Below are 22,154 nucleotides of genomic sequence, written 5' to 3' on the forward strand. Positions count from 1 at the left end.
TTACATAAAATCAGTGCAACAAGTTTGAGACAAATTTGTTTATGTTGCCAATGAAACCCGATCATCTCCATCTTGTCATCAACAGCTGAGAAACTAGATAGGCTATTCATATGTCCTCTGGCCTTTACCATCCATAATAAGCACCAGCCAAATGTTTATCCTCCAAGTCTTCATTTGCGCACAGACACATGACACAAAACGTCCTTTATGTAAATGCAGGCCTGCCTTCGAGCATGTGGTACTTTCCCCCCCAAGGCAAAGGGGTGGGCAAGCAAAGGCATTTCAGGTGTTTTTCCAGTGCGCACCACAAACATCTCCTGATCAAACGGGTGCAATTTGAGAAAGCCCAAACAATCACGGTATCATTTGACCGGGAGCAGCCGTTTCATCTCCTTATTTTAAGACGCGACTATACAGACAGTGTTTGTACTGTGTCCCCCTAGATAAAACACAGTCTTTACATTCCTTATGAAATGTATCTGTTGAGATTTGGGAGGGGTGGGCGCCAGGTGTTGGGTTACATCAACTCTGAGGGCCCTCCCTCCTCCAGACAGGAGGAGAACCGTCAAGCGCAGAAAAAGAAGAGGGCAGTGGTGTGGATTTCAAAATAAAGGTATTTATCCGTCACGGATTGACACTTTTGTCGGCAGGATAATAAAACTGGCTCATTTTGATTTCCCCATTTACAAGCCGATTTTTTTTTTTCTCTCAAGTCTACGTCGAGTATTTCAACGTGCCCAGTAAACTTATTGTGACTTGTGTTTCCACTTGAAGATTATTACTTATAGAAAAAATTGTTCAGAAAAGTCGAGAAGATTGGGCTTCAGTGTCCTGGCTGACACGACTTCCGACTCTTACACCTCATCTACTCTTTTCAGTGTCCATCTTTTAGGTGGGTAATCAAAATCGTGATTTAAAAATTTGTGTATGAAAGAATAATTGGTGACATAGCGTTTGTGTTGATGAAATGGTAACATTAACTTTTTTTTTTTTTTTTGCATCACAAGGATGCACACCAGATAATTACATTATTAACACTTGGAGTAGCTATAAGTAGAGAGACTAGAGCTGGAGGTAGTGCTAGATGAATAATGGTAATAATGAATTATTATTATTATTGTTATTGTTGTTGTTATTGAATGAGACACTGAGTGATTGCGTTGACTTTATTTGCACGCTCAGACCGGAAATAGTAACTCCCGTGCGTTCAGACACTTGACGAGTAAAGAAAAGAGAGTGGGATTGTTCCACGGCGGAGCCTCCAGCCCGGAGCGCACTCATGTCCAGAGGACTCCAATGTGCGAAGCCTCAGATGAGCCTCTCAGACGTCCGGGGAATGACAGCCGCTGTCACCGGGAGTGACAGCTTTCACTCTGAATTTCTCCGCTAAACACACCCAGGCTGAAACCCTATACGCGATCCGAACCGGATCCAGCAAAATAGGGACTATGCCAGAGATGGAGAAAGGAAGACCACCAGAAAATAAACGCAGCAGAAAACCCGCGCATCCCGTCAAGAGGGAGATTAATCAGGAGATGAAGGTAAGACCATGTTTTCGCTATTGCTGTTATTCCGACAAACACATTTATCGTTGATGAGGGCTATAACTTTTTTTTTTTTTTAACGCTCACGCCGTCCTCCTATTCGGGGGTGGCGATTCAAATGCGCATAAATCAATGCCGGGGACAACCGGATCAAACCCCGCTTGTTTTATGTCAGCACCCCCCCCCCCCCCCCCCCCCCGTGTCTTTGATTAAAAGTTTGGATAAATGCCCGTGTCTTAAAAAGGCATGTTCCCACCGAGAGCAACCCCTTTTTTCAATGCCCTCCTCGTGGGAAGCATTCCACGCGTAATAAGAAACATTTAGAGTTTTCTGTACAGGACAATGTCAGCGCAAATCCTTTGCGATGAGTCGGGATTCTGGGAATGCTAATACGAGTATAGATGTTACCAGAAGGTTGGCCTCGTCTGTCTAGTGACGCCATATCAGGCCAGCTGTGGCTGGACGCGCGCACTGTAATGTCCAGCGGAGATCCAGATGTGCGTCACTTCTTCCCCGCTCCCGCTGCGCGCACACTTGCTGTACCGCAGAGGTTTGCCCTTACGTCTTCCAAAAAGAGAAAGGACATCTATCCTCTAAATACCACGCCGTGCCCTCACAAAAAAAAAAAAAAAAAAATGTCCAGCTTTAAAACTCACAACAATATAATAGAACTGTTCACTTGTTCTCAAGAATGTTTCTTGCAATTCCACATGAAATCAAAGTAACAGACGTGATTTCCTCCCACTGTTATGAGCCAATTACTGCATAGAAATGTATCCCCGGATTGTGTGTGCTTTGTTTGGGTTTGGAGCGGCTATTTGAGATGGTTGTCTGTGGTGGTTAGCTGATATCTGAGGCTCCTTCAAGCAGGACCTGAGAAATCTTTAGTTTTGGGGGAAAGATTCTGGCCTTTTTGCGAGGGAGGAAATGTGCTTTTTTTGTGTAAGTGGTTTGGCTTGCAGAGTTTTTGATATCCAGGGGAGGTGTAGAGTTACAACTTAACTAATTTTAATCAAAACATTTGAAATGCTATCCCCACTTGATGTAAGCCTGCCTGGGTTGATTCTCAGGGTCGGCCCAGATTTGTTGCCTTTGGCTGCAACTCTCTCTGTGGTTTAGGATATGGCTTGTCACTCTCACAAAGCAGATGTTTGTCTGAACTGCCAAAAAGAAACAAAAACAACATTGTGGGAAGTGGAGGGGTGGGTGAAAAAAAATGCGAAAGAAACTGACACTGAGCCGTATGCACATAGGATTGTTGCCATCAATGTAATAATTCTGCAACACACCACAATGCCCAAATTGGAAGCGAGGTGAAACATAGAGTAATCCGGCAAAACAGAATTTTAAATTCCAAAGAGAAATTCCGGAGGTGTCCGCCTTTTGAAATCAATTAAAAGGTGATGGGGCAGAAAAAGTCGGGAGGAGGAAGACAAATTGGAAGTGCAGGCAATTTGATTTCTTACTCAGCTGAGGTCTAGTCCAGTGTTGTCTCTGTAATACATCTGTTTCAACACCAGATTCGGACCTACTCCCTCCACGTCAGACCCGAGCACAGCACCAGACACCGGATACTTAACTTTAATCATCGTTAGGCATATTTAGCTGGATATGATACCACTGCTTGCACTCACCCACACACTCTCCCAGGCGCACACACACAGCAGAAAGTGAGCAAGCAAGGGAGAGATCCATTTCTTTGAGGCCCTAGTGCAGAGCAGAGGTCGGAGTGAGGAAAGCAAGGGAAAGAATGTGCAGTCAGTACTAGAGCGCTACAACACCACCACAGCAGAGTGGCTGTGCTGGAAAAGGGTGAAACCTGAGAGGCTGCGCTGTGTCGGGTGTCAGGCCTGGAAGGTGTTGGGGTGGAGGGGAGAGGAGGGGAGGCCGTGGAGGATGGACGGGGGAGGGGGGGGGGTAGCAGGGAGAAAGAGAGGTAAGGGGAGAGACAGGGAAAGTTGGATAGAGAGAGTGGTGGACACTGGAGAGAGAAGAAGGGAGAGGAGCGGGGCATTTCCGAGAACCGTGGGACCTCGCTGTGGTGTAGGGTGTCCCGCTCTGATTTCTGCCCGTTCCAGATCAGGTTTCTCCTCCAATCCAGTGCTTCCAAAGCCACAGAGAGAGGTGGGTGGATAAAGAGAGAGACCTTTGTGTTTAGTTTTTTTTTTTTTCATCTGGTCATAATAAAAAAATTAAAAAAAAATTGGGACCACACATCTGCGGAGAACAGTTTTCTTTTCTCCTTTTTTTCCAATTAGAGGAGATAAACAAAGGATGATTCATAGATCTCACACTGGTGTTAGGTTTTAAACCTTTCCGTCTCAGATTTAGCAAGAGTAAACAACATGAATACATCATGGAAAAATCGTCATAATGTACTCCACTGTGCCCGTATTCATTTCTCTAACAGGGCTGGGGCTACGAAAGAATCCCTCTCATTGATTCAGAGTACTAAGGCTGATTATGTTTAACATAGGATAAAAAGTTCCACCAACATCCCTAAGATGTACAGTCACAATTTCCCATTCGCAGGCTGCTTATGGCTCAGTTACCATATCCCTTTACATAGAATGTTAATCAGTGGTTTCTTTTCCTCTTTTTGTCATGCAGACGTTTGCAGAAAGCACCATGAACGAGCTCCTCGGGTGGTATGGTTATGACAAAGTAGATCTCAGAGACTCGGAGGCCAATGAGATCCGAAACTACAGAGAAAGGCGTCAGCATGTGTCTGTTTTAAAAGGTGAGGGCAGGGGAAGTCACAGCTCACTCTTGGAATTAATGCGAGAAAAAAAAATGATATCTAACAGGTTTACTAGGTTTTTCATTCAGGCATGGAGTCACTGTATGCATTCCTAAGAAGTATTACAACCTCTCATGTTTCATTCAGTGATTTACTTCTTATTGTTTTCTCTTCATAATTTTAGTCATTGTACAACTTTATTGAAACACTGTATCATTTTAGACCATATGTCATTTATTTTCTTTTACATTCCGGTCCAGTAGCAACAGTTCATTTCTGTCATTTCTTTCAGAAAACTCGTTGCCGAAACCCAAGAGCCTGGACACCAAAGCCAATCACTCAGTCTTAGCCATGAAGAGTGGAGAGAGAGAATCCTCCAGCGTCCCCTCCTCTTCACCTTCTTCTTCGTCAACAAGTACATCCCTGACATCACCTAAGGAGCACCAGAGTGCACCTGTCATTGTTCCACTCATAAAGCCATCGGCAGGTAGCGGATTATAAAAGAACGCATAAAGAGCTATTTTTTTGTAGTTCTATGCAGGTTTTGTTGTGCCGTTCATTGCCTTGGCACGTTATCGTATGTTTGAAAAGAGGGCAGATACAGATGCTCATGAGCAGGTGTGATCCAACAGCTCCAGATGTCTCAAAAAATGCCTGTACGCAGTAATTATTCGGCCGACCCTTCGATAAGTTTGGTCACTCACTCATTTTGAGTTTATCAACCTAAGTAATTTAAGGCTTTATAAACAGTGCTTTTTTGTTTGATAATGAAGATACATGTACAAACCTTGAAAAAAATGTAATAGTGATTGGGAGAAGTTGTGTGATAAGTATAGACGGATTTATTTATGCAGTAAATGCCACGGCTCATATAACAGACTGAGATAAATTTATTCGCAAATTTCATTTCTCCCACACTTCAGTCAGCATGAACAAGAGCACACAGCACCGTAGTTTGCAGCATAGTAAAGTATTACGACAGATTAGATTGGAGATGAAACACTAATTGTTCTCATTATACGGGGTAATTACGTTTGTACTGAATAAACAAAGTAATTTCCCCCACTTGTGATTTATATTCGTTTCAGTGCTGAAAAACTCACTTGTCACTTTCGCTTGTGTTGTGCATGGTGAGTGTACAAAATAAACAAGAAACTGTCCCTTTTCATAAAGTATTACCCCGATTATTTAGAAGAAAACAATACTCTCATTGAACTACTCGGTATTGTTCTCTGTACATGATCAGTCATTTGTTTTCAGAAACATTGAAACATTGTCCAGTGGTAGTTGCTTATATAGAGCAGCTTAAAGTTACTAAATGAAGTGTAATGTTTTTAATTTCTTTACAAGTACTTCACATTACTTTCTTTACCCATCCCATTGAAGTCTGATACTTTAAGCCCATCAACTACATGCTCCATTAACCGAACAGTTATGGAAAAAGTAGGAATTAATAGAAAATTAATAGCTTGTAACAGTCAATTAATCTTTTCCTCTTTTTTTTTTCTTCTCTACAGTGGAGGATGTACAGAATGTGCAAATAGTGTGCGTTTGGTGCCAGAAGGAAGGAGTGAAACGCTATTCGCTGTGTATGGGATCGGAGCTGAAGAGCTTCTGCAGTGAAAAGTGTTTTGCTGCCTGCAGAAGAGCCTACTTTAAGCGCAATAAGGTTCGTAGAGATGCAGCCACAGAATTTTAAGGATGTTGGAGACCACATCAGTTAATTGCTGAACATACACATGGACACACACGCACACACACGAAGGCAGATCACCAAAGGCTTCAAGGCCTTAAGGTTAAGCTTATGTGGTAACAACTGAAGTGTATTAGAATGCTTTAGAGCTTACTTTCTCGGTATTATGGAAGGATGGGCATAGAAATGGTGAGACAGAGGTCAAAGTTTGTAGAGGACACTCGGTATCAGTTTCGCGTTAATGGACGAAGGACGAGCCATTACGGCGGGTTTGGTCTCGGAGACAGAAAAACAGCTAATGCGAAGAACAGCTCTTATGGTCCACTGCAGTCATTTTTCACCTTCGGTTACGACACCGATACACCCTCTTCAAGGGTGCAGGTTGACATACGGCTATATCGACTATCTCCTTCGTTGTTGTTTATACTGCGATAGGTTTATTCACACAATAACAGAGACAAAAAAGGAGGGCTGAACAGACTGTGTGTTACAAGCACTCTAGTTTTTCAGAGGCATGGAGGAAAGCAACGCCGTTGGCCTGTCGCTGCTTGTCTGAGAGGAAGGCCAGGAGGCCTGGGGCTAGGTGTCCACTTTCAGCGCATACCTTACCTTCAGCTGCCTCATGTGTCGTTACCCAACACGACTCAATGGGATGGGGGATCACTTAGGACCACAGCATATCAGCTTGCATAAATCAAGAGGAATTTCCCATATTAATAATGACAGGATCATAAACAAGATCATATCACAACAATACGTCAGCCGTATCATTTCTGTGCCGATTTATACAATTGAGTCTTTCACGACAGAGTGATTTCCCTTTACTGTACTGACCTTTGGGGTTTGATACAATGCATGACGGGGCAATTCATTTGATGCTATTTTTTGCATTTGTTATTTGAGATGCGCAAATTTGGGTTAATGACCAGATTGCCTCCAGTATAACATTTGGGTTTAGAGCAACTGCTGTTACTTCTATATGGACTTTGGCATTAATGATTTAAAATGAGTCCGACCAAGTGCCTCACAGGGTTAATATTTTTCCAAACTGGTTCTTCCTTAACAGGCCAGAGATGAGGATGTCCACGGCGAGAGATCCCCCCAGCACCCCCATACAGAGGACTCATCCAGACTGGTGATGAAGATAAACAGCAATGTTAGAGTAAGAGGATACTTCTCACGTATCATTTTTAAAACCATTAAAATCTAATTTTAGTAAACCGTTGAATGAAATTTTCAAACTGAAACATCTTCATGCAGTTAGTTTGCCTTTTGATTGTAGGTTTAATCAGTCGACCGTCTATTATTTATGTAAATTCCTACAAAGATTACAGCTTCAACTGTCATCTTGGTGACCCCCCACAGCCTCAATCTCCTGTTCTGCAGGTATGTGACTGGTGTAAGCATGTTCGCCACACTAAAGAATACCTGGACTTTGGATCTGGTGAAGAGAGGCTCCAGTTCTGCAGCACCAAATGTCTGAATCAGTATAAGATGGACGTGTTCTACAGAGAAGCTCGGGCAGCTCTCACCAGCTCCAGCCCCGGCAGAACCACGCAGGATGGGAGGCCGGATAGCAACGTGGCAGGACAGAAGCTTCTCACTCCAGAGTCTTGGAACAGCAGCACCAGCACAGGGGAAACTCGTCATAGAAATGTTTCCCCCAAACGGCCCAGTCTAATCCACGGAGCAACAGAGTCCACCTCCATCTCCCCGTCAGAGTCATCATCTTCTTCCAAACTCCCTGTCTCCGGGCTGAGAACCTTGGAAAGGCCTATTCACCCGCCTCCACCTCCTCCTACTATAGAGGTTTCATCCCACCCTGCTCCCTTACCTCCCCCTCCTCCACGTCCCCCTCTGGAACATCAACCGGTACCTCAAATCCCCATCCCTTTCATCAGACCCCCTCTTCATGCCCAAGGCCTTCGAAGCCCCCTGGCCAACCATCCCAGACATCCAGGGTCCTCTTCCAGTCCTATCCACAGACCTCCTCACTCTCCTCACCTGCAGCCGCCCATCTCCTCCTCCGCCATGAATCCCCCTGGACTGATGCATCCCTTTCCAGGGGCATACTTTCCCGGTTTGCACTCCCCACCTTTGATGCCCAGAGGCCCTGTCCCAATGCCCTCTTTAATGAACTTTGGTATTCCGTCCTTTAGTCCACTCCTACCCCAGCCCACTGTCCTGGTGCCTTACCCAATAATTGTCCCCCTACCTGTGCCCATACCCATTCCTGTCCCTATTCCAGTATCTCCTAAGGCAACCCCAGAAGCCCAGAGTCACAGTGGGGTTATACAGCCTGTGCCAGAGGGAGTAGACAGGTGTAGATCCACAGCTACCATGGGCCAGTCATCAGGGATCCCAGTGGGCGGTGGCTCATTGGTAGCAGAGAAATTGGGTGGAACCTTGACTCAGGGTCTTTTATCACCTGGTGACCCCAACTCCAGGAACACAGACTGGGTTAAATCAGAGAGGTCATTCCCGTCCCCATCATCCACACCCCACAGCGGAGCACTGTCCCCCAGAGCGCAGCACAACACATCTCCCGGCTCTGCTCAGGGGTCAGAGGGCCCGGCAGACTATAAGCAGCAGCATTCAGAGCGACAAGTCATACAGAGGGTGCTTCAAAGGACCCAAGTAAAGCTTGAGCCCAGCGCTAACACGGTGATAGAAATATCAGGGCCGGGAGAGCCATGCAACGGGCAGAGTAATAAATCTGGGTTTCATGACGTTATCAGACCCACGCCTCCTCTTCCAAAGTCACCTTCTCATGATGACGTGTATCATCAACAGGACCCCGACACCTCACCTTCTCATGCTCCGCCGAGCCCCTCTAGTTGCAACCATCCATATGATGGCGTATCTTCTTCTCTGAAGTCCCAAAATCACGGTCCAAACGGGATGTCCTCAATGTTATCCACACCCGCCAATCTGGATTCCCCCCTGCCCCAGAGAGTATCAGCGCCACCATTGGATCCTGCTCTCAGTGAGCTGGAGGCCATCAAAGAGAACAAGTGTTCTGTCGTTGGCCCAGTGCGGGTTGAGAGCCCAGTCAATCAGTCAGAGGAGCCCTTAGCAGTAGTCGGGGATGTAGGAGAGGATCCCCATTTTCCTGACGAGGACCATGCCTATGCCCTACCCACAGCGCCAAAGACAGGTGGGACAACCACCCCGCTGCTCTTGCCCAAACTTAGGGACAAGGGCAGTCTTCGGACTCCAGCCAGTATACCCAGTCCTGGAGACATGGAGCCAGCTCTGAAGAGGCGATGCTTGCGAATCCGTGATCAGAATAAATAGAGGATGAAGGTAAGAGATACAGTATTAGCACAACTTGAGATTGTATAGCTATAGTGCTACAGAAGCTGTTATCATGATTTCATGTTAGAAGAGGAAAGAGAACAAGAGTATCGTCTTATTACATAAATGCATTTAAGCAGACTTGCTCAACGCACTTCGGAAGAGCAATTTTATCTGTTAGAACAATTCAGAGTTGCAAATAATGTTAAGTTTCACTATTTCTGAATTCCACTGCATTCCCATGTGTGGCAAACATCAGTCATAAAATGTGTCAGATTATATCCCCTGTGATTTTTTTTAAAATAATGTTTTTGCTAGGAATTTGAACAAGGAATGCATGCACAGATTCAGGTGGGGGAAGCATAATCACAGATCTCACAGTGTGCACACGGTCTCTAAACAGCATGGCGCCAAACACAGAATCCTTGTAACCTGGCACTCCTCAGGGCTCTAAGGTTACAACAGAGGAAAAAGGTGAAGGGCATGAGCACTGAGAGTCACTGTGAAAGGTGATTACTTTGTCACAGCCTGACTGTTAAAATTCTCTATTTGCACGGCTGCCTATTATATAGGCTCAGAATTGTTCCATTTTTACCCGCTGCGTTTGTTCCAAACATTTGAAGTCATGCAAATAGCTTATGGTATCACTGTCTTAGGGAACACATCTGACTGCTTCTTTGGGAAAATTGTGACTCTGGGGGTCCAATCTGACGGCCGTTACAAGAGACAGATAGAGCGAGGTTGCGTGACCCTGAAATTGTATGAAAAGTGAAAGAGAGCAGACGTCTTCCGACGTCATTGTACCGACCGAGATGATTGTCAGACTTACTACAAAGTGCTGTTAATATGAGACTCAGCCCACAGCTGTGATAGAGCTCTGGGGCTTCATGAGAAAACAAATGGACAAAACCAGAGCGATTCAATATCGCCTGTCACAGTGACACCCTACTCTGGCTTCGGCCTGTCTGTCTCCCATGTATGACTTTGGCGCTCTCCTCTCCCCTTCCCCTCCTTTTCCTTGCCTTCACTCACCAGTGTTGTCCCCTGCCAACCAGATGTTCAAGTGTAACGGAGAAATCTCCCTAGTTTGGACCAATCAAAAGCTCTCTCGAGTTCACTTGCCTGACTTGTAGTCCAAATGTCTGTAGCACGACTGGGGTGTCCTTGCCCACTGGTGTCTTGCCATAATGAGATCCTGTTACCATTTTACTGTATGCCCTGAAAATAATCGCCAATATTATAGAGATGGCTTAGATTTCAGCTGGCCTACTTTTGTCGCCATTTTCTCCTCCAAAGGCTGAAAGACACCATAAATAAAGGAATATAAAATATGGCCATTGATACAAAAAATACAATATAATCCATCACTTTATACCTCAAATGTTTTGTGCCCAAGTATTACAGGATTCCCTTTCACAGGATGAATTCCCACTCCTCTCTTTGTCATTTGTTGTGGTTTCTAGCGTCCCCTTAGTAACCAATACATATGAAATCACAGCATGCTGCCTGTGTCGTGCAGACGGATTTATGGCCTTGCGTTGTGTGTAATGGGAGCTGGCTGCTGTATGTGAATGGCTTTAGCTTGCCACCTCTGTGCTCTGAGCTCAATATCGCTGTCCCGGTCTATTGTGTCTGTTGCTAAACATCTTAAAAATATCTTTCTGACAGAATCAACGGCCAACTGGAGGACTTCACCTCAGGAAACGTCACTTTTTTTCTCTCCTAGTTTTCCTTGAGTTTATTTGGGATATTTTATAGGCCTGTGTAATTCGATCCTGCCACATGGGTATTCGCTGAGCTTTTGAAACTAAAACACAAGGGGATGGAGGGAGTATAGAATCCTGGTTTGGCCCTTACGTGAGTGTGTGCGCGCGTCTGTTTACGTTTAATATGCGTGTTTAAATGAAACTCTCTGTTAGCAAGTCAGAGAGAAAGAGGCCAGATGTTCTTAGTTTGATTGTGCCCTGTGTGACAGTTATCTGAGTGTAATGTTGACATGACTAAAAGCCTCATTCTCTGTGTTTATGTAGAATGGGCGGATTAAGGGCTGAGTGTCCAGAGCAAGAGAGGTTGATACAAGATATGTTAGAAATGGAAATAACACGGAATAAGCTCAGAATCTATACCATTTAACCTCCTTCTCTCTCTCTCTCTCTCTCTGTCTTTCTCTCTCTCATTTTTTTCCTTCTCTGGCTCATGAACAGGATCCCTGTTTAACACTGAGTGATGGTGCCAGATCCAGTGCCACGCCCTCTTGTGGATAACACCAGTGCTAACACCCTCCAGCCTGCTCCTCAGCCTGTCAGCCCACCAGAGTGGTCCTTTGCCTGATAGACCAGCAGGGTGCCAACCCAGGAAGCAGTCCAGATGGCCATATTATCGCAAGTCACCACAGAGGAAGGGCACAACACAGTCACACATTTTGTCTTGGACCAAAAAGTATTAAATGCTTGTGCATTATGTTGTGTTTGGTGAGTGCTTAATATGGACCATATCAGATCTTTTCCCTCTTGGACAATGCCCTTAAATGTGCTCTTGTTTGAGTCAGTGCGGCTGCCCAGATGAGCTCTTCCTCCTCCAACTCCTCCTCCCCTCTTTGCTCCGCTCGGCAGACAGGGCACTGATCAGCCTTGTGTGGTCTCCTCAGATGGAGCTCGAACATGATCTCTTTCCAGGGGAAACGGTTTGTTTTCTCTGCCCGGCTTGCACAAAGAGCCACATTGTTCCTCTCCCAATATACCACGCTGACTCCCCACTACAGGTTTTGGGTTACCTGGCCGACGGGGGCTCAGACTTCAGGAGCATTTTTATTTTTTTGAGCGACAGCCAGGAATATAGTATACCCCTCTCTCTTCCACCTCTCTGCCCAATCTAAATACAGTACACAGTAACACACTAGTTCTGAGGTTTGGTTCCTCAAAACTGACTGCCTGTGATTTCCTCCTCAGCTAACAGGCCTTTCACTTTCCTTCAAGGGAAGACAGAAACTCTGCTGAGATTAAAAGTGTATCCCCGGGCACTTTACACTGTTAAGACAGATGATTTAGAGAGTGAATGTGGCCACTCTGACTTCATGAAAACATCGTTCAGCGACACAGAACTTAAGATGAGATGCTGCTGATAGCTGAGGTGGCCTATGAAATGTAGTCATCCGGATGTTTGTAGTCCATAAATGTGTGATTTGAAAGACCCTTTCTTTCCTCTCACCTGATTTGCCATTGCTGCAAAAGCGATTCGCGTTCGTTGCCGTCGATCATCTTGAATATTCACGGCACATCACGGCTTGCCATTTTCGATACTGGCTCTGGTCAGATGGTTCTAGAAAACAGACTTGTAATATTACCAAATGTGGTATTATACTCAACTATTGAATGCTGCAATTTGCGGCCATCAGTATTATTGTTCCCTTTATTGGGAACTCTTTGATCCAACTAGATCACTTTAAGGCCTTGTAAACTCTTGTCCCATAGTAAGATTTTAGTTTTCCTAGTTGGACATCACACACATACTATTTGATGTTTGTTATATTAACTTATGGATGACGTATCTGTAGATATTCACAAAATGCTTTATTTCTTCATTTGTTTTTGATGATTGTTATTGTTGAGTACTAAAGCTCTGCAATTCCGCTCGCTCTCATGTTCATATACTGTGTCCCCCCACTAGAGTGCAGTATTTGCCTGTGCAACATTGCACCTGCCTGATTCTGACAAGAACACACCAGGAGGCACAGAGGCAGTCTGCTGAAAACCTATGACACAGACACAATGCTGCAAACTCAGTGCCAGCTGACAGATATTAAATGCCAAGTAAAATTCTGTTGCTCTACATCTTGCCGCCATTGTTTGAGCCCAACATCCAGGGCAGTGTCAGGCCAAGAGGACAGAGGGTGCACAGACATCCTCGGCTGGCCAGGGGACGTATGACAGCTATCATTGAAGGCCTCTTCTGAATGAAGAGACACCTAAACTATGTTGCCGCCATGACCTATCCCTTTAAACGTCACCCGCCCCTGCCATCATTCCAAAACTACATGCCCACCCGTGTGTGTGTTTGTGTGTGTGTGTGTGTGTGTGTTTCCCCCCACTCATTCCAGCCTACATCCTCAATACAGGTCATGTGATTATGTCCATGTCATCCTCGGCTGGCCAGGGGACTTTTGTCGACAGCTCTTGTGAGTCAGTGATGACATCACTTCATGCAAATAAATGAGGCGTCCACTGACGCCAGAAGCCAAAAGAGACACTAATAAGACTGCCATTATTGGTTTTTATTGCACATTTTTATCATTGCCATTTCTGACCTGATATGGTGTGTGTTTTAATCAGATTTTGGACGGGAAATAATTTTGTGCCAGAGATTTTGTTGCTGTTCTTGCCTAGAAAACAAACAAAAAAAAAAACTATCAACAAAAGCACCATTGGTATTTTATGACCACCATTGTCACACATTTAACCTGCAGCCTGAATAGATTGTTCACAAATTGTTTGTCGGCCTATTCAGTAACCAAGAGCATTGGTGGAGACCTCTTTGTAAATTGAAATAAATAAAAGTTATTCTAAGAGCAAGAAAATGTGATGTATTGTATTTTTTTGGTTGGTTTCTTTTTACTGCAGAGCAAGTGTCAACATCAATTCAGCTCTAATATATTCCCACTTTTAAGTTTGCGCAGCTTATTAGATCAGGGCATCGCACTCCGTAGCCCCGTAGAAACGCCTATTTTTAGTGACAGCGTGTCTGCAAGGCAGCGCATCAGCATTCCTAAAATACTGCGAGTTGGTCGAGACTCTGCGCACAGCCGGTAAATCAGATGAATGAGATAAGTGAGCAGGAATTCCGGCTTAGTGGGAGCTCGTAGGAGCCGGTGATTGGGCGCTTTTTCTGGGCACGGTGGTCGCCCTTTGTGAGGCAACTAGACTCCAAACCCGGTGAGCAGAAGTCCTTAAATAATAGATTGGTAGTAGTGAAGGGCAAATGCAGTAAATAACCGGTCATCAAGTTTTTTTTTATTATTAAGATACAGTGATTCCGGATGTTGGCGTTGCCTTCAAAATAACATTTTTTTTTTTTTTCGCACCGAGTGATTTTTTTTTTTCAATCGAATTTACCCATAGCCAGTAAGTTTCCAATTAGATAAAGTACATTTAAACCATATAGATAAACCAGACCGGTAATATTGTTGAGATGAAGTGCAGATAACGAATACATATTCAGATAGTTAAGAGGGACAGTATCGCCAATCGCATGACTTTTGGAATGGGGATCGAATTTATTTCGTATGAAAACAGTTGCGTCATTCATCCGTCCTCGTCTACTCGTTAAATGTCACCGCTTCAGTCACGCTTTTAGTTTGATTGCGGAACCCGGAAGTCGCCCGTCGTCGTCCCGTCTAGTCTGACGGACCTGCGTCCCACAGGTCGCTCGCATTGCGGTGCTAGTATTTTGTTGTGTACCTGCCGGACACACCTGAGAGAGACGCGTAACTTCAGCCGACTTCGAGAAGTCCGACTGAAGCTTTTTTTCCCCCCCCCTTTGCAGAAATCAATAGGGTGGGGGTGAAGAAGAAAAGTAAGGGGCGGTGAGACTTCGAACTTTGACAGTGGATAAATAATTGACCAGACAAGTAAAACCTGCCGAAGTGCTGACATGTAGAACCGAGACGAGCAGTAGGGAGCTCAGAAACCGAACGCAAGCCTGGAGTTTGTTATTCCCCGCAACTTTTGAAGTGGATTCCCAGTGAAGTGCACCATGCTCGGTGCGGAGAGCAGAGTGGAAAGCCGGCTGAACACGCTGGAATCTCTGATGAGAAACCCGCAGTCGGCATTAAACTTGGAAACCCTACTGGTGAGTGTGTGTGTGTGTGTGTGTGTGTGTGTGTGTGTGTGTGTGTGTGTGTGTGTGTGTGTGTGTGTGTGTGTGTGTGTGTGTGTGTGTGTGTGTGTGTGTGTGTGTGTGTGTGTGTGTGTGTGTGTGTGTGTGCGTGTGTGTGTGTGTGCGTGTGTGTGCGTGTGTGTGTGTGTGTTAACCCCAAATACTGGCGTTCTCAGCCCAACCAGTAATGATACACAGAAAAGTTTCTTTGAGTTGACTAGTTGTTAGGCACAGGTCACCAGATCACAGTGTTCTGTCATACAACTTTTAATATCCATGTTAAAGTCAAACGTCCTATGTGTTTTTTCTTTACCTCGGTGACTCCCCACACCCAGTCTGGAACGATATCTGAAATAAGTATGCCTTTCAGTCCATATTCAGCAGAGAGGAGAACTGTAACCTATGATGATTTAGACCAATAAGTAGTTTAATAGTGAAATGCTGAAAAGGTATGGACACTGAGTCCACTAGCACTCAAAGAATTGAGAGAAAGAGCTAATACTGCTGCCTCCCCGGAGGTGATTTTTTTTCATCCGTTCTTATGGTTTCATTGAGGACTTTGATTGAATGTCTTGGATAACTTGTTCAGTCTGTTTATGTCCCGTCTGACCTGTCGCAACAGTGTACTCAACCAACAATGATAAAAAAAAAAAAACGTCTCCCTTCAAGAGTATTATCACCTGGGCTCTGGCAACAATACACATTTCTGCCCTTCCCTGGCATTCAGAGCAATGCGGTGCTGCCTTTTCAGATTTGCAGAAATATCCCAACAACATGTTAAGAAAGTTCCTGATCAACTGCTCTGACGAGCTTAGATATACTTTGATACAGGCCTTTTTTCTCTCGGTCACCTCTGGTGTCATTTAGATTAATTTATGTAAAGTTACATGTGCAGCTCTCTATCTCGTCCCGCCCTTCCTTTCTCACAGTACTCCCTGTGTTGTTTGGTGTTTAGTCGTGATGAGTCACAACTCAAGTTCATCTTTACCCTCATATGTGGGTATACTGAGAGAATACCGACACGGTTTCTGTTGTGTTCGTGCAGACAGCTGTGTCTGCTTCAGCGTTGGAGGTAACAATGAGCACCATGCTGCCTAAAGCCGGGAGCTCACACACAGGAAGCTCAAGTCACTTCCTGGAATTGAGATGTGGATAATCAGTATGACCTCACAGCACTCTTTCCTGTTTACACAGGTTTTTTTTGTTTTGTTTTTTTTTATTCACATGGAAGTTTGTTTGATTAGATTGATTTCGAAAAAATAAAATCTGCATAACAAAAGCTTTTGAGATGATAATGTGTTGTGATTTTCTATATATCATATGTGTATAAAATTCTGAAAAGGCAATGATTGTAGTTACTGTAGTACTTTATGTTTTGTGTCAATTGAATAACCACAAATGAAATTCTCACACACAATTTATAGCTATGCTCAAGGGGATTTTTGTTTGATGTACATTCGTGATCTATTATAGGTATCATATCAGATTCAATCACATTTAAAATAACAAGCTTTGTGAGGAGAACCAAAAACGAGAGTATGTAAAAAGTTCACTTGGCCACCAAATGGTGTAAACACGCATTTAGAATGGTCACCTATATCAGTCTTTATTTTGTATTCTGATTCTTAATTGCTAACATGAAACAGAACATGCACATACAAGTCAAAACCTTTGCAAATTTTTCTTTTAGACTAAAATCAGAAGCCGGAAAAATGGCAATTTGGGGAGAAAATACAGCAAGTAATGTAGAGACGCCATGCCCTCAGAAATATACAAGGAAACACATAAGGAAAGAAATGGCTGCTTCATTTAAATAAGGGAAAACCCCCTTTATCAGAGCTGCCTGCTTTTTCGTCACTGTGTGTGACTACGATGGAATTCTTCCAAGCAGGATCAAGTTGAGGTTTTACGGAAGCTGAAGATGCAGGAGTCTCCACCGTTGCTGCGTGTGGCTTTTGAAAGTTCCAGCACACGGTGGTCTAGGTTGGTCTTTTTTGGCATGTGATGAAGACATAACCAAGCCCAAGCTAATACGTTCATGTTGAGATTTGTCCAGATTCCAGGAGTGAACATAGGGCAAGTTCTGTCTGGCGGGTTAACATCTCGACACGTGTAACCTTTATCTTGATACATGAAATGTATCCAAAAACATGTCAATCAAGAGTGGAGAAAATCAAGAGTGGAGAAAATCATTATGGTCATTCATAAACTTCTAAAATGATTATGATAACTGCCCAGAATTTTCACATTTTTATAATTAGCCCTCTCAGAAGGTTTACTCTATGAAGCAGCTGAACAAGTTTTAGATGACCAAGTGCTCAGACTTGGAAGGAGAGACATTTTTTATAATTAGCACCAGCATCATCATTGTTATTATTATCATTATTGTTTTTATCTGTCAATTTCATAATCTATCACATCTCGGTGTGAAGCTGCGAGTTGCTCAAGAGTCAACCCAAGGGTGACAGTGTGAGTAGTGTGTGTTTAGTAAATTTTTGTGGTTATAACTTAGTGACTTTGATTGAGAAGTACAGGTTTTAAAAAGAGATACAGCTGTTACATCTTTCCATACACACATTCCAAGCCTTTATTTCAACCTGCTAAAATTAGACGATGAGTTATCAAAAACGTTATGGAGCATGGCTCACAGATGGCCCAAAACACTATTCTGGTGTATGTGTCCATGATACAGACAGCATAAAATGACGACAGCTCCGGGCTGCTTGAAACCCAACCTGTAAAGCTGTTTGTCCCACAATAACTTCTGAGGATTAGGTTTATTTCCACCTGTCCGCTGTGTGTGTGTGTGTGTGTGTGTGTGTGTGTGTGTGTGTGTGTGTGTGTGTGTGTGTGTGTGTGTGTGTGTGTGTGTGTGTGTGTGTTGGGGGGATCTCTCTTCACTGCTGCTATTTAAAGGTGGAGAACGGTTCCAAGAGCCCCCCTCCCCACAAACTGACATGTCCCTGAACACATACAGGATGACTCCTGTTTTTTTGGACCAGCAGCTCATTGAACCCCCTCCCCCCTCATGTGTTTGGACCCCAGAGACATTTAATTTCAATGAGAAGTCCCAACACCTCCGATTAAAGTACCCCACTGAGGCCACAGCTTTAACATGGAGGGGATCTGTGTGTTTTAGGATGCAGTGGGTGTTTGCGGGTCTCGTCCATGGTGCCTATTTGTGCAGGGGGCTGTAGCAAGATCATGTGACCCATTTATGTTATTGCAAGACTTGGTCATTCTATCCAATCTCCACTGTCTTCTATCCAGGGCTGAATGCTGCTATACCTCATCAGTCCTGTTTTTTGATGCTATCATCTAGGGTCCAGACGCAAACCTATACAGTCATTTAGTCCTTCATGTGTGATTTCACTTGATTTTTCCCCATCATACAGGACAAGGTCAAGGCAGATTTATGAAAACTGTAAAAAATATTTTTCTTTTTAATTAAGCGTTTTTTAATTTGTTAACGAAGACTCATATTTATCCTGTTTTTTATTTTATCTGCTTTTGTTTTGATATGATCTTCCACAAGATCACGAGACAGGCTGAGGATCAGAATGATAATTTTTAGAAATCAAATGATAATTTTAAGGCTCTTTGCTGTTGGGGTTACAGTTTCTCCCTACATATAAATAAGATCCAGAGATAAACTGCCACAGGAGAATTTGACAAGAAGTGACCAAAAGAAAAAAGGAAAACCTTACTTGTAATTTACGTATGTATGCATAATTACAAATTCCCTGCTGTTGACTTAGTGAAAATAATTCATTGATTACAAGCATAAATAGATATATTTGCACTTTGGATCACCTTATTACTTTGTCAAGCAACATTTTTACTTTCCAACCAGTTCTAAGGATAACCATTTCACAATTGTCTGGCACCTTTGTTAGGGCCTGTTTAGTTTTAGACTCACTGAGGAAGATGATATTGATCCATCACTTCATCAGCAAAGTTTGAACTGAAACTGGTCAAAGACATTTGTATGCATCCTGTCTAAGGGGTTTCAGCAGCACTTTTTGTCCTCATATCACCCCCTTGGATGCATTCAGGGTTAAAGTTAAAGGAACCCCCATGCTTTGTCTTGTCTTTGCAATTTTCATTTGAAATGTGTGATCCTTTTCTTCCTTAATCTTTCAGGACTCAGTAAATGCCTTGGCTTATGATCTGAACTATCCTGCCCTGCGGAAGAACAAAAACATTGAGGCATTTCTCAACAGATGTAAGAACCTCTGTGTGTGTGTGTGTGTGTGTGTGTGTGTGTGTGTTTGTGTGTGGGCCATGATTCATTTAAAATTGAAAAAAGGACTACCATGGTTAATCAGCAATTGTGTAAGAAATGTGCTTATCTCAACACACAAACAAACTTGTGTTTACGCTAAGACAAAGAAAAGCATCATATCTGGACAGAATCCTCCCTCCCCCCTCCTACATACAAGATTACTCCCAGTATAAACACCTATTTCTACAAATACATAGGTAATGATTATAAGAATGATTAATTTTGAAATGAAACGTCATCTGGCTGTTGTATTTGGTAAAATAGAGCTAAATGTTTATTATGTAAATTTAGCTGTTTCTATGCTAAAATGTTTGATGAGAGATGCTAGAAGCCATATAGAACAGAGACATTTTTTTTTTTGAAATGTTATTATACTTTATCTATCCCTTGAGGATAATTATTTCTCTGCATTTAATCCATTATGGATGAACCATGAGCAGTTAGTAGCCATTTAGCTGTGCCACAGGGCAGCGGTTAGGGGTTCAGTGTCCTGCTCAACAACACTTCGACGGCTTTGAGGAACATGGGAATCAGACCAGGAATGTTGGGTTCCGAGAACAACCACTCAAACCACTCTTGCCCAAAGGACAAACAACATGGACTTCCCTTGATTTGGTTTACAGCTCTGCTTTCAAGTTAGATAACTGCAGTTTGAACTTTGTGTCACCAAGGTAATATGTATGTCTGTACTGCAGATGAAAAGGCGGTGAGCAAGCTGCGAGAGCTGCAGGTCAAGCTCGAAGACTTTGAAAGAGTGAAGCTTATCGGGAGAGGAGCCTATGGAGAAGTTCAGCTGGTAAGTCCAGAGTAAAAAAAAGCAATGCAGTCAGTGTAAAAAGCTTTGTAGAGGGAAGATGATGTACGCCTTACAGGTATTTATTACGGGAGAAAATGTAAACCACTAAAGCTAGAAATATCAACAATCTCTAATCTACCAAATTACTAATTTCATTATTTTTGTTTTGCATGCATTACAAATAACTTAATTGACCATACACTCTTTTGAGTACAATATCTGATGACTGCAAGCCAGAGTAACCTCCCTCACACTCCTAGTTTTCCCACATGCTTTCTTACAAACTCCCACAAGCTTGAATTCAGTGTCTGCTCTTGTGGTAGGAACTTGTTTGGACAGGCGCAAGAGCATTGATGCTGAGTATGATGCTGTGTGTGTGTGTGTGGGTGTGTGTGGGTGTGTGTGCGTGTGTGTGCGTGTGTGTGCGTGTGTGTGCATGTGTGTGCGTGTGTGTGTGTGTGTAATGGGGGTGGGGCGGGGAGTTACGGTGTCTGTGCTAAATCTTGTGTAAGCATGCTTCTCTGTGGGTGAGTGCCTGAAATCACAGGTTCCCCTCACTGTTTCACTCTTTTCCTCTTGTGTTCTCTTGCCCAGTTGTCTCAAGGTAACGCAAGAGCAGCTTCTGAGTCGTTCTTTCTTGCTTCCTGTCTTAGGTCCGCCATAAGGCCTCTCAGAAGGTTTATGCCATGAAGCAGCTGAACAAATTTGAGATGATCAAGCGATCAGACTCTGCTTTCTTCTGGGAGGAGAGACATATCATGGCCTTCTCCAACAGCCCTTGGGTTGTCCAGGTGTGTGCAGGTTTTATTCAGCACTCACAGGTTATTGTTGGGTAGTGGAGGTGGCTCTCTGACAGTTGGTCCATCATTCCACTGAAATGACTGACTTTTTGCTGTTTCAGCAGAAGAAATCAAAAGAAGTTATGATTTTGCTATATTGATTAGAATTATACCATGATCCCACTCTTGTTTACCCCACACGAGCATCAAGGGTAGTATGCCCTTTAACATATTAATAATGATTTAGTTTAACTTTGTAAGTAAAAGTTGCAGAGGTTATAGTTGTTGAAATACTTCACCTGAGGGTGTTCCAAATCTTGCACATATTGTCTGGAAAATACACCCAAAATTGAAGTATTGAAATAAACAGCAGTAGATGGGTACTTACAGTGTACCACCTGTAAGATCAACAATGGGGTAGTTCAAATAAACCAGGTGAATAATGAAAAAAACTTTAAAATTTTAGTTATAACATATCAGTAAACCAATTCCTATTTGTTTTGTGTTATTAATTGTGCAAAATCATTATTTGGGCATGTATGTAATACTCACCCACAACATAGACAAATACTCGTATTGCATCTTTAACATGCTGTCAGATGTTTAAATATCAAGTATGCATGTGGTGATAGTTTTTGTGATTTTGCCTCTGTATGCCACCAGTTTTGGGAAAAAAAGCCATTAATATTTTTTTCACAAGAAGATCCAAATATCAAACCCAGCGTTGCTCACAAACATCATTTTCTGTGGCTGAAAATTAGTCAGATACTTGACAGACCATCTGGTTCTCTGCCAGCTGGTCTCTGTTCTGTCTATGATGAATTAAGCAGATACAAAAAACACTGGTGTTGATTCAAATTGTGCATTTTTATTTGAATTTACTGTTCACTGGTGGTTGTTTTGAACTGGGTAGAAAACAATTGTAACACGTAAGAGGAGTGAGACAGACCAGAAACTTGAAGACAATGTCTTAAGAGCGTCTTATTCTTGAAGAATTTCCGATTGGCATAAGACATCAAGACAAAATTGGAGCAGAATAATTGTAAGAGAATAGCGCACTGAAGGAAAGATTGGCTCTTTGTCCTAAGAGTCCCCGGTTATGTGTCAAATATGGTGGAGGAGGTGTAACATGGCTGTATATGATTGCCA

The 22,154-nt window shown here is 43.3% G+C and overlaps 2 protein-coding genes across 7 annotated transcripts in view; both read left to right on the forward strand.

Moving 5' to 3' along the window:
* The first annotated feature begins 1,244 nt into the window (after positions 1–1,244).
* Positions 1,245–11,731, forward strand: LOC147222882 (sine oculis-binding protein homolog). 2 transcript variants are annotated; one of them, XM_086167221.1, is made up of 7 exons: positions 1,245–1,541; positions 4,155–4,284; positions 4,577–4,771; positions 5,802–5,953; positions 7,044–7,139; positions 7,343–9,283; positions 11,479–11,731. In XM_086167221.1, exons 1-6 carry the CDS (start codon positions 1,449–1,451, stop codon positions 9,272–9,274), a joined length of 2,598 nt encoding a protein of 865 aa, XP_086023347.1. In that variant the 5' UTR covers positions 1,245–1,448; the 3' UTR covers positions 9,275–9,283; positions 11,479–11,731. The 2 variants fall into 2 exon arrangements, with proteins under 2 accessions (XP_086023347.1, XP_086023348.1); XM_086167222.1 differs by having other exon boundaries at positions 7,364–9,283.
* Positions 11,732–14,609: 2,878 nt separating this feature from the next.
* LOC147222883 (rho-associated protein kinase 2-like) overlaps positions 14,610–22,154 on the forward strand; it is a 33,251-nt gene continuing 25,706 nt past the window's right edge. For all 5 annotated transcript variants that reach the window (XM_086167319.1, XM_086167322.1, XM_086167320.1 and 2 more), the window contains exons 1-4: positions 14,610–15,118; positions 19,289–19,370; positions 20,126–20,226; positions 20,880–21,017. In XM_086167319.1, the coding sequence (XP_086023445.1) occupies positions 15,023–15,118; positions 19,289–19,370; positions 20,126–20,226; positions 20,880–21,017 (417 nt within the window). In that variant the 5' untranslated portion in view covers positions 14,610–15,022. The remainder of the gene's footprint in view (positions 15,119–19,288; positions 19,371–20,125; positions 20,227–20,879; positions 21,018–22,154) is intronic.

Source organism: Fistularia commersonii, chromosome 20 (assembly GCF_037954325.1).
Source record: "Fistularia commersonii isolate RoL2024-O1a breed Wild chromosome 20, RoL_Fcom_v1.0, whole genome shotgun sequence".
NCBI lineage: Eukaryota > Metazoa > Chordata > Actinopteri > Syngnathiformes > Fistulariidae > Fistularia > Fistularia commersonii.

What these genes read in the sequence shown, in the direction of transcription:
- LOC147222882 (XM_086167221.1), top strand. Translation starts at nt 1,449, where the DNA reads ATGCCAGAGATGGAGAAAGGAAGACCACCAGAAAATAAACGCAGCAGA. An exon ending in AGATTAATCAGGAGATGAAG is followed by an intron (nt 1,542 to 4,154) that starts GTAAGACCATGT and finishes TTTGTCATGCAG; the next exon opens with ACGTTTGCAGAAAGCACCAT. An exon ending in CCTACTTTAAGCGCAATAAG is followed by an intron (nt 5,954 to 7,043) that starts GTTCGTAGAGAT and finishes CTTCCTTAACAG; the next exon opens with GCCAGAGATGAGGATGTCCA.